The sequence below is a fragment of the Lepus europaeus genome, chromosome 12, assembly GCF_033115175.1.
Source record: "Lepus europaeus isolate LE1 chromosome 12, mLepTim1.pri, whole genome shotgun sequence".
Lineage (NCBI taxonomy): Eukaryota > Metazoa > Chordata > Mammalia > Lagomorpha > Leporidae > Lepus > Lepus europaeus.
Genome location: NC_084838.1, coordinates 6,179,731 through 6,191,028, shown reverse-complemented (window position 1 = coordinate 6,191,028; position 11,298 = coordinate 6,179,731). Strand labels below are relative to the sequence as shown.

The window sequence follows — 11,298 nt, the reverse complement described above, 5'->3', positions numbered from 1 at the left end:
TGGGGGCGGGGCGAGTTTCCGTTGGGTGCGCGCGCAGCTTTCTGTGCGTTCCCTCATGGCGTCCCTCACAGAGTTCTAGTCAGTCGGCGGACCCCGGAGGCCGCTCCCATGGACCCCCTTTCGCCACAGGCGCCCCCGCCCCCGCGCCCTCGGACCCCAGGGCTCAGGAGGTGGGCGCGGAGCGCAGGGCAGGGGCCTTGCATCAGTCGCACTCCCTCTCCGCCCCCTCCCAGATGTGCGCAGGCTTCGTGGGGTCAGAAAACCCCTCGGGGCCTCCTTTCGCGCCCTCCAGACCCTGCCCCTCTCACCCAGCCCTTCCTCGGGGGCCACGCCGACCCGAAAGCTGATCCAGGCGGGCGCCCCACGGCCCCCTGTCCGCTCAGAGCAGCGCCGGGGCCTCAGCCTCTCCCACGCTTCCCTGCAGGACGGCAGCAGGACCCGGCCGAGGCTGCCGCGGGGCCTTCCGCTCGCCGGTGAGTAGCCCGCGCCCCGACCCCGCCCCGTGGGGTTCCTGAGCCCCCAGACCCGGGGGGGTGCCTGAGCCCCCAGACCCCGTGCCTGTGCTCCCCACCCATGCCTGAGCCCACGACCCGTGAGGGTGCCCCCAACCCCTGGGGGTCCCAGCGCTCCCCGACCCCGTACCTGTGCCCCCCACCCATGCCTGAGCCCACAGACCAGTGAGGGTGCCCCCAACCCCGCCCCGTGCCTGCGCCCCCGACCCCGTGCCTGTGCCCCCGACCCCGTGCCTGCGCCCCCGACCCCGTGCCTGTGGCCCCGACCCGTGCCTGCGCCCCGACACTTGGGGGTGCCAGCCCCTTCCATCCCATGAGTATTTCTGAGCCCACCCAACCGGGGGAGGATGTCTGCGTGCCCCCCCACGGCCAGTCACGGCTGCCCCCAGCCTCCCCAGCCGCAGCCCATAGGTGGGCCTTCTTCAGTCTTCCTGCCCAGACAACTCAGGTCTTCCCTCCTGCCCTGTGGCCTCCAGGGAGTGGCCATCTGTCTCCAGCCCCCCTTCCTGCTGACGCCCGCCACCCCCTCTTCCCTCTCCCGCCCTCCCTTTCTTAAGGTAGCCACAGCTCCGGGGTGAGGAGCACTCCCTCCTTTAGGTACGGAGAGTGTCTCCTCTCTGGCAGCCACCCCAAACGCAGGTCTCCCCTTTCACACACACACACACACACACACACCCGGCTCCATGAGATCAGGAAAGACTTGAGGAAACAGCTGCTCCAAGCAGCCGCCGGGGTGCAGGTGTGTGTTGGGCTGCCCCTGCCCTGTGGGAGCCACAGGCTAAAGAGGATAAACAGGCAAAAAAGAAAAAAGAAAAATCGAGAAGAGTAGGCGCTCCGTTCTGTGAGGAGGAGGAGGGGATCCCAGGCTTAGGGGTGCAGATAGGTGGCCTCAGGTGTAGTGGGGTAATAGGTGAGGTCCAGGGAGCCCAGGTGACCTGGGAAGCCACAGCTGGCCAAAGCCTGGGAGTGATCGTGTCTCTTCCTGAGCGGGCTTCGCTGTGCACCTGAGCTTCCTGTGCTGAGTCTGTAGGCCACGCCTTTCTTGTCCTGTTGATTCATTTCCTCCCTTCACACTCACACGCTCACGCTCACACTTCGTAGTCCAACATTGTGGCACAGTGGGTAAGCCCCTGCCTGTGATGCCAGCATCCCTTGTTAGAGTCCTGGCTGCCCCATTCTGATCCCGGTCCCTGCTAACGAGCCTGGGAAAGCAACAGAGGACAACCCAAGTGCTTGGGCCCCTATACCGGCAAGAAGCTCCTGGCTTCTAGTCCCTGCAGGCTTGAGGTGTGACCCAGCAGATGGAAGATCTCTCTGTGTCTCTCCCTCTCTCTGTAGCTCTTTTGGAAGCTCCATAATTCTCTCTGAAAGGCCTAGTTACAGAGAGGGGGAGACTGGCAGAGGAAAAAAGCGTGCTTCACTGAACCTTCCCCATCCCAAACCCCAGTTCATACACATCATCTTTTGAGACAGACACTTTTTTTTTTTTTTTTTTAAGGTTTATTTATTTTGAAAGTCAGAGTTACAGAGACGGGGGAAAGAGAGAGAGATTGATCTTCCATCCGCTGGGTCACTCCTCAAATGGCTGCACCAGCCTGAGCTGGGCCAAGCCGAAGCCAGGAGCCTCACTGGGGTCTTCTATGTGGGTTCAGGGCAGCGAGTACTTGGGCTGTCTTCTGCTGCTCTCCCAGGTGCGTCAGCAGGGTGCAGGATTGGAACTGGCACCCGTGTGGCTTGGTTAACCCCTTCCTGCACAACGCCAGCCCTGAGGTTTTCTTAGCCCCATTTGACAGGCGAGGCTGCTGAGTTCCAAAGGAACTGACTCTCTCAGAGAGCAGCGGAGCCGGGGGGAGGGGGCTCGAACTGAAGCATTCTCGCTCCAGAGCCTGAGCTCTTCGCTGAGGCCTGGGTTCCTCCTCCGGGGGCCTCTTTGCTGGGGCTCCCTGCTGATCTGCCCGTTTCTCCCTGCCCACTCGGCTGCTCCTTGTGCTGGTGTGGCCATTTCCCAGGGTGCTGCCCTCCTCTGCCGACTCCTCCTGCACACACCTCAGGGGTCTCCCTCGGGCACCTTCACTCACCTCAGTGCCCACGACTCCGGCCTCTCTCCAGCCCTTGACCCTTCTTCCTCTGGACACCCAGAGCTGCCGATGGAATATCTTTGCCTTTCCAGTTGTCAGATCTGAAATCACACTCAGCACCCTAACCGAGACCACAAAACAACTCCTCCTGCAGCCAGCCTCTTATCCGTCAGTGGGACCCCAGACTCTCCAAGGGCTTTGCCTCACGTCTTTCCTAGCACCACAAGTAGCTGCTTGGGGTTTTGTTTTTTATTTTATTTTTATTTTCATTGTATGCGAAAGACAGAGAGCGCTTCCACCCACTGATTCACTCCCCCAAATGCCCACAAACAGCCAGTACTAGGCCAAACTGAAGCCAGGGGCCCAGAACTCAATGTAAGTCTACCCACGTGGGTGGCAGGGACGATTGCTTGAGCCGTCACCAGCTGCCTTCCAGAGCATGTGTTAGCAGGAGGCTGGGTCAGAAGCAGAGGTAGAGGCCGGCACCATGGCTCAACAGGCTAATCCTCCGCCTTGCAGCGCCGGCACACCAGGTTCTAATCCCAGTCGGGGCGCCAGATTCTGTCCCGGTTGCCCCTCTTCCAGGCCAGCTCTCTGCTATGGCCCGGGAAGGCAGTGGAGGATGGCCCAGTTCCTTGGGCCCTGCACCCCATGGGAGACCAGGAGAAGCTCCTGGCTTCGGATCAGTGCAGTGCGGTGGCCATTGGAGGGTGAACCAACGGCAAAAAGGAAGACCTTTCTCTCTGTCTCTCTCTGTCCACTCTGCCTGTCAAAAATTAAAAAAAAAAAAAAAAAAAACAGAGGTAGAACTCAAATCTAAGCACTCCAGTATGGGATTCAGGCGTCCCGCGTGGCCACCCAGCCCTGCACCAGCTGGCCACCCTTGTCCTTGTTCTGTTTCACAGTGACCCCTCAGTTACCCTTGCCACACACAGGGACGCCCCTCGCTCCCTCTGAGCCCTGGCCCCTCTCCTGCCTCGGGACTTTTGGGTGCACTGTCGCCTCTGTCTGCTGTAGCTCCAGCTTTCTGCCAGGCTCCTGCCTGTTCTCCCCATCCGCAGAGAAGCCTTCCCACTGCTGGCTCAGCCTGTCCTGTCAGACGCTCCGTCAGCGCACTGCACCTCGACTTCTGGGCTCTTCAGGCTGCACAGTGTACTGTGCCTCCCTCACTCATCTGACAAGTATTTACTCAGTGTTCACTGCGTGCCAGATGCTGGTGTAGACACTGTGCCATCAGCAGTGAACCAAACACAGAGTTCCAGCCCCTGTGGAGTCTACACGCACAGCTCCGGTGGCTTATAAGAGCAATAACAGTGCTGTTAGACGCTAATGCGTAAGAGCCAGCACCGTGGTGTAGGGGTAAAGCTGCCACCTGCAGTGGCTCCATACGGGTGCCTCCAGTCCAGCTCCCTACTGATGCACCTGGAAAAGCAGCAGCAGGTGGCCCAAGTGCTTGGGCCCCTGCACTCGCATGGGAGACCCTGAGGAAGCTCCTGGATTCAGCCTGGCCCAGCCCTGGTCATTGGGACCATTTGGGGAGTAAACCAACAGATGGAAGACCTCTCTGTCTCTGCCTCTCAAATAAATTAAAGAAAAGATTCTAATATTTCACGTGTCAGGTGGTAAGAAATTCCGTAAAACATAAGGGTAAGAGGACAGTGAATGATTAGAGGCACTAACATTTTAGACAAAGTGGTTGGGGGGCCTCTCGTGTCAGCTGACATGAGACAGAGGTTTAGTGGAGATATCTAGGGAAAGGGCCTAACTGCTGGGTATTTTCCCTTTGGGGCTAGGCCTATGTCATCCATTGCTGCAGCCCTGGAACCCATGCCAGTGCCTAGCTGATACTGTTCACTTGATCTTTATTGAGTGACTGGTTACATGCCACTGACCTAGGAACACAAACCATGCCTTCCTTGGCTGCCACTGTTTTGGGTTTTGTTTTGTTTTGTTTTTGGGACAGGCAGAGTTAGAGAGAGACAGAGAGAAAGGTCTTCCTTTTCCGTTGGTTCACCCCCAAAATGGCTGCTACGGCCGGCGCACTGCACCGATCCAAAGCCAGGAGCCAGGTGCTTCTTTCTGGTCTCCCATGCGGGTGCAGGGCCCAAGCACTTGGGCCATCCTCCACTGCCTTCCAGGGCCACAGCAGAGAGCTGGACGGGAAGAGGAGCAACTGGGACAGAATCCGGTGCCCCAGCCGGGACTAGAACCCGGTGTGCCGGCACCAGGTGGAGGATTAGCCAAGTGAGCCGTGGCACCGGCCTGTTTTGTTTTAATATTTATTTGAAATGGCCGGCAACATGGCTTAACAGGCTAATCCTCTGCCCTGTGGCGCCGGCACACCGGGTTCTAGTCCCGGTTGGGGCGCCGGATTCTGTCCCGGTTGCCCCTCTTCCAGGCCAGCTCTCTGCTATGGCCCGGGAAGGCAGTGGAGGATGGCCCAAGTGCTTGGGCCCTGCACCCGCATGGGAGACCAGAAAGAAGCACCTGGCTCCTGGCTTCAGATCAGCACGATGTACTGGCCGCAGCGGCCATTGGAGGGTGAACCAACGGCAAAAGGAAGACCTTTCTCTCTGTCTCTCTCTCTCACTATCCACTCTGCCTGTCAAAAAAAAAATTTATTTGAAAGGCAGTTACAGAGAGAGGAGAGACACAGAGAGGTCTTCCGTCTGCTGGTTCTCTCTCCAAATGGCCGCAATGGCTAGAGCTGAATCAGGAGTTTCTTTCTTTTTTTTTCCTGAATTTTTTTTTTTTTTTTTTTTTTTTTTACAGGCAGAGTGGACAGTGAGAGAGAGACAGAGAGAAAGGTCTTCCTTTTGCCGTTGGTTCACCCTCCAATGGCCGCCACGGTAGGCGCGCTGTGGCCAGCGCACCGCACTGATCCGATGGCAGGAGCCAGGTGCTTATCCTGGTCTCCCATGGGGTGCAGGACCCAAGCACTTGGGCCATCCTCCACTGCACTCCCTGGCCACAGCAGAGAGCTGGCCTGGAAGAGGGGCAACCGGGACAGGATCGGTGCCCCGACCGGGACTAGAACCCGGTGTGCCGGCGCCGCAAGGCGGAGGATTAGCCTAGTGAGCCGCGGCGCCGGCGAATCAGGAGTTTCTTCTAGGTCCCCATGCAGGTGCAGGGGCCCAAGGACTTGGTCCATCTTCTGCTGCTTTCCCAGGCCATAGCAGAGAGCTGGATTGAAAGTGGAGCAGCCAGGACTTGAACTGCTGCCCGTGTGGGATGCTGGCACTGCAGGTGGTGGTTTTACCTGCTATGCCACAGCACCAACCCCATGTTTTTGTTGTTGTTTTTTATGATTTATTTATTTACTTTGAAAGGCAGAGTTACAGAGAGATCTTCCGTCCACTGGTTCACTACGCAGATGGCCACAATGGCCAATACTGTGCCAGACTGAAGCCAGGAGCTTCATCAATGTCTTCTACATGGTTGACAAACGCCCAAGCACTTGGGCCATCTTCCACTGCTTTTCCCAGGCCATCAGCAGGGAGCTGGATTGGAAGTAAAGCAGCCAGGACACCAACCTGCTCCCATATAGGATGCTGGTGTCGCAGGTGGAAGCTTTACCCGCTGTACCACAATGCCGGCTGCCAGGTAGACCGATCATTGCACATGTACTTCCGGAAGCCTGGCTGTGTACCTGACATTGGCCTTCACAGCAGAGACAGGACAGAAATGAACTGTAGCCCTAGGGGAGAGGCGCTTGTTACCCTAGGAGATTATAAACCCAGTGATATTGCAGACATGGGAGGAAAACCCAAGGAGGACGCCTGGAGTGGATTTTCTGGGGTCAGCTTGGGACCAGGATGGCCCATTAGTTAGCGTTATGTTTGGCTGAGAGCAAAAGATAACCCCAAATAACAGTGGTGTAAATAGTCGTCGGGGACCAGGCTTCCTTCCATCTTGTTCCAACACATCTTCAACATGTGGCTCCCACCTCATGATCCAAGATGGCTGCTCATCTCCAGCATTACGTCTGCATTCCAGCCAGCAGGAAGGCCCGGGAAAGATAAGCCCTCTCCCAGAAGGGTGGTTCTCAGATGTTGCAACTTGAGTTCCACTTGCCAGAAGTTAGTCACGGGGCCACACTACATTCCAAGGGAAGCTGGGAAGTGCAGTAGTGTCTGGGGTTAGGGGATCTGTCCAAGCAGAAGGGGGAGTAACCACCAGGCATCACGTAGGCTCTGTGTGGTGGGTAGCTGATCAGTTCGGCTGATGACTCTGTGTGCCGCTCAGCGACCGACCTCTAAGACTGGCCAGGCTGGTGGGACCCGGGAGGAGTCTCTTCACCTCGACATTCAGAACCTGAAGGAGAGGAGGGACGTGCTGGACACGGAGATCTCCCAGTTACTGTCTGAGTGAGTCTTGGTTCCCCCGCCCGGTGGAGGGAACGTTCAGCTAGCGCCAGTAACTTACACCCAGCCTAGGAGCAGCACTGTGCTGTGGGGTTCAGGGTATTTCTGCAGCCTCTTGCCTAGGGAGGGGGCGGGGCTGAGCAGGGCCTGGAACCAGGACTGGGAAGCAGTGGGGACTGGAGGCTGTCACTCTCCCAGTCTCTGGAGCCACGACCCCTGCCTCTGCTGCTGCCTGCAGGCAGACTTGCATCCTCTTCCTGCTGCAGAAGTTTTCAGTGTGCAGAGCTGGCTCCCGATGTCCTCACCCCAGCCACACAGCAGAGACTAAGCAGCCTGTAGGAATCTGAGGCTCACCATAGGAGTCTCTCCACTGTGCCCGGGGATTCCTCTCTAAGAGGCCAGCACATTTGGCAGGAGTGAGGGGCTGGGCAGATCCCCTGCCCTGCTCTGGGCGTCGTGAGGGTAGGGTCCACCACATCCCTGATGCCTCTCACCCAGCAACCCCTTGAGGACATCCTTAGGCAGATTCCTCATTACTGTTGGAGCCAGGGTCCTCCTCAGCTCTCTTAACGGCCTTCTCCATCCCTCCCCAGAGGCTACAGTGTAGACGAACTGGAGGACCACATCACCCAGCTCCATGAGTACAACGACATCAAGGACGTAGCGCAGATGCTGCTGGGCAAACTGGGTGAGCAGCGGAGTCCAGAGGAGCCCCAGGACTCGGAGAGCTCATGTCCTGGGGGACAGGGGGGTTGGACTTTGCTCCTGAGCCTCCTAACTTGCCAACCTTGCCACCCTTCTCGGCTGCCCCATTCCTGGGATTCCCAGCCCCTCTTCTGCCAGCTTCTGCTCTCCCTGGCCACCTGCAAAGCAGCAGGACGGTCTTACCTGAGTTCCTGGTCTTTTCCTCAAGTAAAAGCCGGCTTTGGAGCTGCAGGCAGGGTTGAGCAGGGCTTGGCTGCTGGCTAGACCAAGGCTAAGGGTCTCTAGACTCCCAGGGCCTGCTTGGACTGATAGAGACGCTGTCCGTGCCTCAAGTGGCTGCCTTGCTAAAGAGGCAGAAAGGGTGACCCTTTGTGGACTACAGGAGAATTGTCTTCTTCCTTGAACAAAGGCTTGCTGTCTGGAGGGCTTTAGCCAAGGCTGAGACACCTGTATGTCCAGGCCAGCTGGGACAGCCACCTTGACGCTGAGACTGGCCTGGGGGTGAGGAAACCCGCACATGTCCCTCTCCAGCCTCTCCAGCTCCCTCTGCCCGCTGGGGTCGGCGGCACTGTGCTATCCTGCAGCCAGTGCCCGCCCAGCTGCAGCCCGGCTCCAAGTGCTGCTCCCACGGCACAGGGAGGCCTGCCTTTCTCCGAGTCTCACTGGAGAATGGGTCCTGGAGTGAGGAAGGAAATATAGATGGAGGAAGAGGAAAATCAGGGCCCATGGAGAAAGGGGAGGAGGTCGCCTAGCGGTTAAGAGCATAAGCTCTCAGTAGGTAAAACCCAGCCTGAGACCTGTCACTTCCGGGCCACGTGACCTGGAGCCCGCGGCCTCTCCCTGAGCACCTGTGCTGTGCCAGACCCTCTCCAGGATGCTGGGGACACTGGTGAGTCAGACACTGGACAGTCTGTGTTCACATGTGGCTTCGTCTCGTGTTGGGCTGGGAAGGCTGAAGGTTAAGTTAGGGGGCACAGCCAGTTCGTTATAACATGTGGCACGTGTTAGGAAGGAAGCGAAGGCAGCGGTGGCGAGAAAGCAGAGGTAAAACAAGGTGGACAGTGGGGGCCGGATAAGGCGGCCGGAGGGGGCCCTGAGGAGCACTCTTCCCGGCGGGAAAGGGACGAGTCTCAGAGTAAGAGTGGAGGTGCCGCATCATGAGGGCTGCAGACTCGGGGCCGGCAGAGGCAGGTTTAGGGCAGGTGCGGGAGATGACTGAATTTAAACCGACGCCTGTAGCCGCTGTGTGCGGAGAAGCCTTCCCGGGGAACTCCGCTGCGCCCTGCAGCCTGTATAGGGGGAGGATTTGGCTTAGTGGTTAAGGCTCCGTGGCCCCCAGCGAGGTACCCGGTTCCATCCCCAGCTCCAGTTCCCAACTCCAGCTTCCTGCTAATACAGCCCCCTAGAGGCAGCAGTGATGCCTCACCTGCATGGGAGATCGGAATTGAGCTGTCTCGAGTCCCCGGCTCCTGCCTTTGGTCCAGCACAGCCTGGGCTCACTGTGGACATTTGGGGAGTGAGCCAGAGGATCAGAGCCCTCTCTCTCTGCCTCTCAGATAAATAAAGCCTAAAAATAAATAAATGGGTGAGAGTTCAGCGAGCTCTCACAGGTCAGGTGTTGAAGATGATATCTGGAACCTGGAAGAGCTCAGGTACAAGTGATTAGTGTGGGGTGACCAAACCGGAACCAAAGGGGAGAGGCCTTGGCCGCCGAGGAGCTCTGGCGTGAGCCAGAGCTGAGTCTCGGGAGGGTTAGGGCAGTGCTGCTGGCCCAGGGCTCTGGCCCGTCCCTTCCACTGCCCCTCACTGCTCGCTCACCCTTCCTTCCTTGCAGCTGTGATCCGAGGTGTCACCACCAAAGAGTTGTATCCGGAGTTTGGTCTGGACATGAATGACTGAGCAGAGGCTCACAGCCCCTGTCCACCGCCCACAGGGACATGCATGTGGACGTGAGCAGTGAGAGCCCAACCAGTGCCCCTGCAAGGTCTCCACTGAGGAAATGCCGGAAGACCTCTTCTAAAGAGCCCGGGCTGAGGCCGGAGGGAACTTTGAGAAGAGGGTGCGGGGAGGAAGGGGTGTTCCCACCCTGAGGTTCCTGAGATGCCCCATGATACGTGTGTCCGCGTGTGTATGTTCTGTCTGTCAGTAAACATGAGCAAGTTCCTTGGGAATCTGTACACCGACTCCTTCTCTGATGGTCTCCAGGTGAGTAGGGGACAGCTAGCCTTGGATCCTTGCAGGCTTAGTGTGCCAGTGCCCTATCTCTATGATTAGTGCTGGGATTATGTTAGTTTTACCATGTTGCTGAGGAGGAAATGGAGGTTCAGCTGGGCAGAGTGAGTTGCCTGAGGCCACACAGCCGTAAATGGCATCTGGGAAGCTTATGTTTGCAGAACTGCCTTTGTGGGCTGGCAGGAAGCAGATAAGAACTGAGAGTGAACAATGCCGACATTTGCTAGATGCTGGGTTTCCGTCAGAGTATTAATGCTCCCTTCTTAACACAACTTTAATTATCTCCGTCTACATTGTAGCCAGCTTGATTACATACAAAATCCCTTTCTCAAGACTGATCTTTCATAAGCTGTTTGCAACTTCCTCAGCCCCTTTCCTCGCTCTAACCTTCTGTGGCTGCTTCAGCCTTCAGTTTCTTCCTGGGTTCCCTTCTTCCCGTTAGAGAACAGTCCAGACATTCTACTCCAGGGCAAACAAATTTGTACCACATGGGACTTCTTTCTCATACGAAAAATAGTTTTTCACTATGTGCCTAATCACTTTTCTTCCTACACTCATGTAAATGACCAAACCAAATCTGAGAAAACTAAGCTTATTTTGCAAACAAATTGGTTTTTATCTTCAGTAAAACTGTATAGAGAAAGGTTATGTTTTTAAGGAAAACCTGTAATTTACCTGTTATTAGAGTGCAGTTCCATTCATGGTTTTCAAGTTCTTGCCTATGTATAGACCAGACTAAGTCGTGAGTTGTTGTTTTTTTTTTTTTTAAAGATTTATTTATTATTTATTTATTTGAAAGGCAGAGTTCCAGAGAGGCAGAGGCAGAGGGAGAGGTCTTCCATCCACTGGTTCACTCCCCAAATGGCCGCAATGGCTGGAGCTAGGCCAATTCGAAGCCAGGAGCCAGAAGCTTCTTCCAGGTCTCCCACGTGAGAGCAGGGGCCCAAGCACTTGGGCATTCTTCCATTGCTTTCCCGGGCCATAGCAGAGAGCTGGATCAGAAGTGGAGCAGGGGCCGGCACTGTGGCGCAGTGGGTTAACACCCTGGCCTGAAGCGCCAGCCTCCCATATGGGTGCTGGTTCAAGACCCAGCTGCTCCACTTCCAATCCTGCTCTCTGCTATGGCCTGGGAAAGCAGTAGAAGATGGCCCAAAGCCCTGGGCCCCTGCACCTGTGTAGGAGACTCAGAGGAAGCTCCTGGCTCCTGGCTTCAGATCGGCGAAGGTCTAGCCATTGTGGCCAATTGGAGAGTGAAACATCGGATGAAAGACCTCTCTCTCTCTCTCTCTCTCTCTCTCTCTCTCTCTGCCTCTCCTCTCTCTGTGTAACTCTGACTTTCAAATAAAATAAATAAATCTTTAAAAAATAATTAAAAATAAAAAAAATAAGTGGAGCAGGGGCTGGCAC

The 11,298-nt window shown here is 56.6% G+C and overlaps 1 protein-coding gene across 1 annotated transcript; it reads left to right on the top strand.

Moving 5' to 3' along the window:
• Positions 1-25: 25 nt before the first annotated feature.
• On the top strand, positions 26-9,830 carry SWI5 (SWI5 homologous recombination repair protein). Its single transcript, XM_062207458.1, has 5 exons — positions 26-170; positions 425-473; positions 6,836-6,957; positions 7,548-7,642; positions 9,494-9,830. The coding sequence occupies exons 1-5, from the start codon at positions 109-111 to the stop codon at positions 9,556-9,558; spliced, it is 393 nt and encodes a 130-aa protein (XP_062063442.1). The 5' UTR covers positions 26-108; the 3' UTR covers positions 9,559-9,830.
• Positions 9,831-11,298: the final 1,468 nt, after the last annotated feature.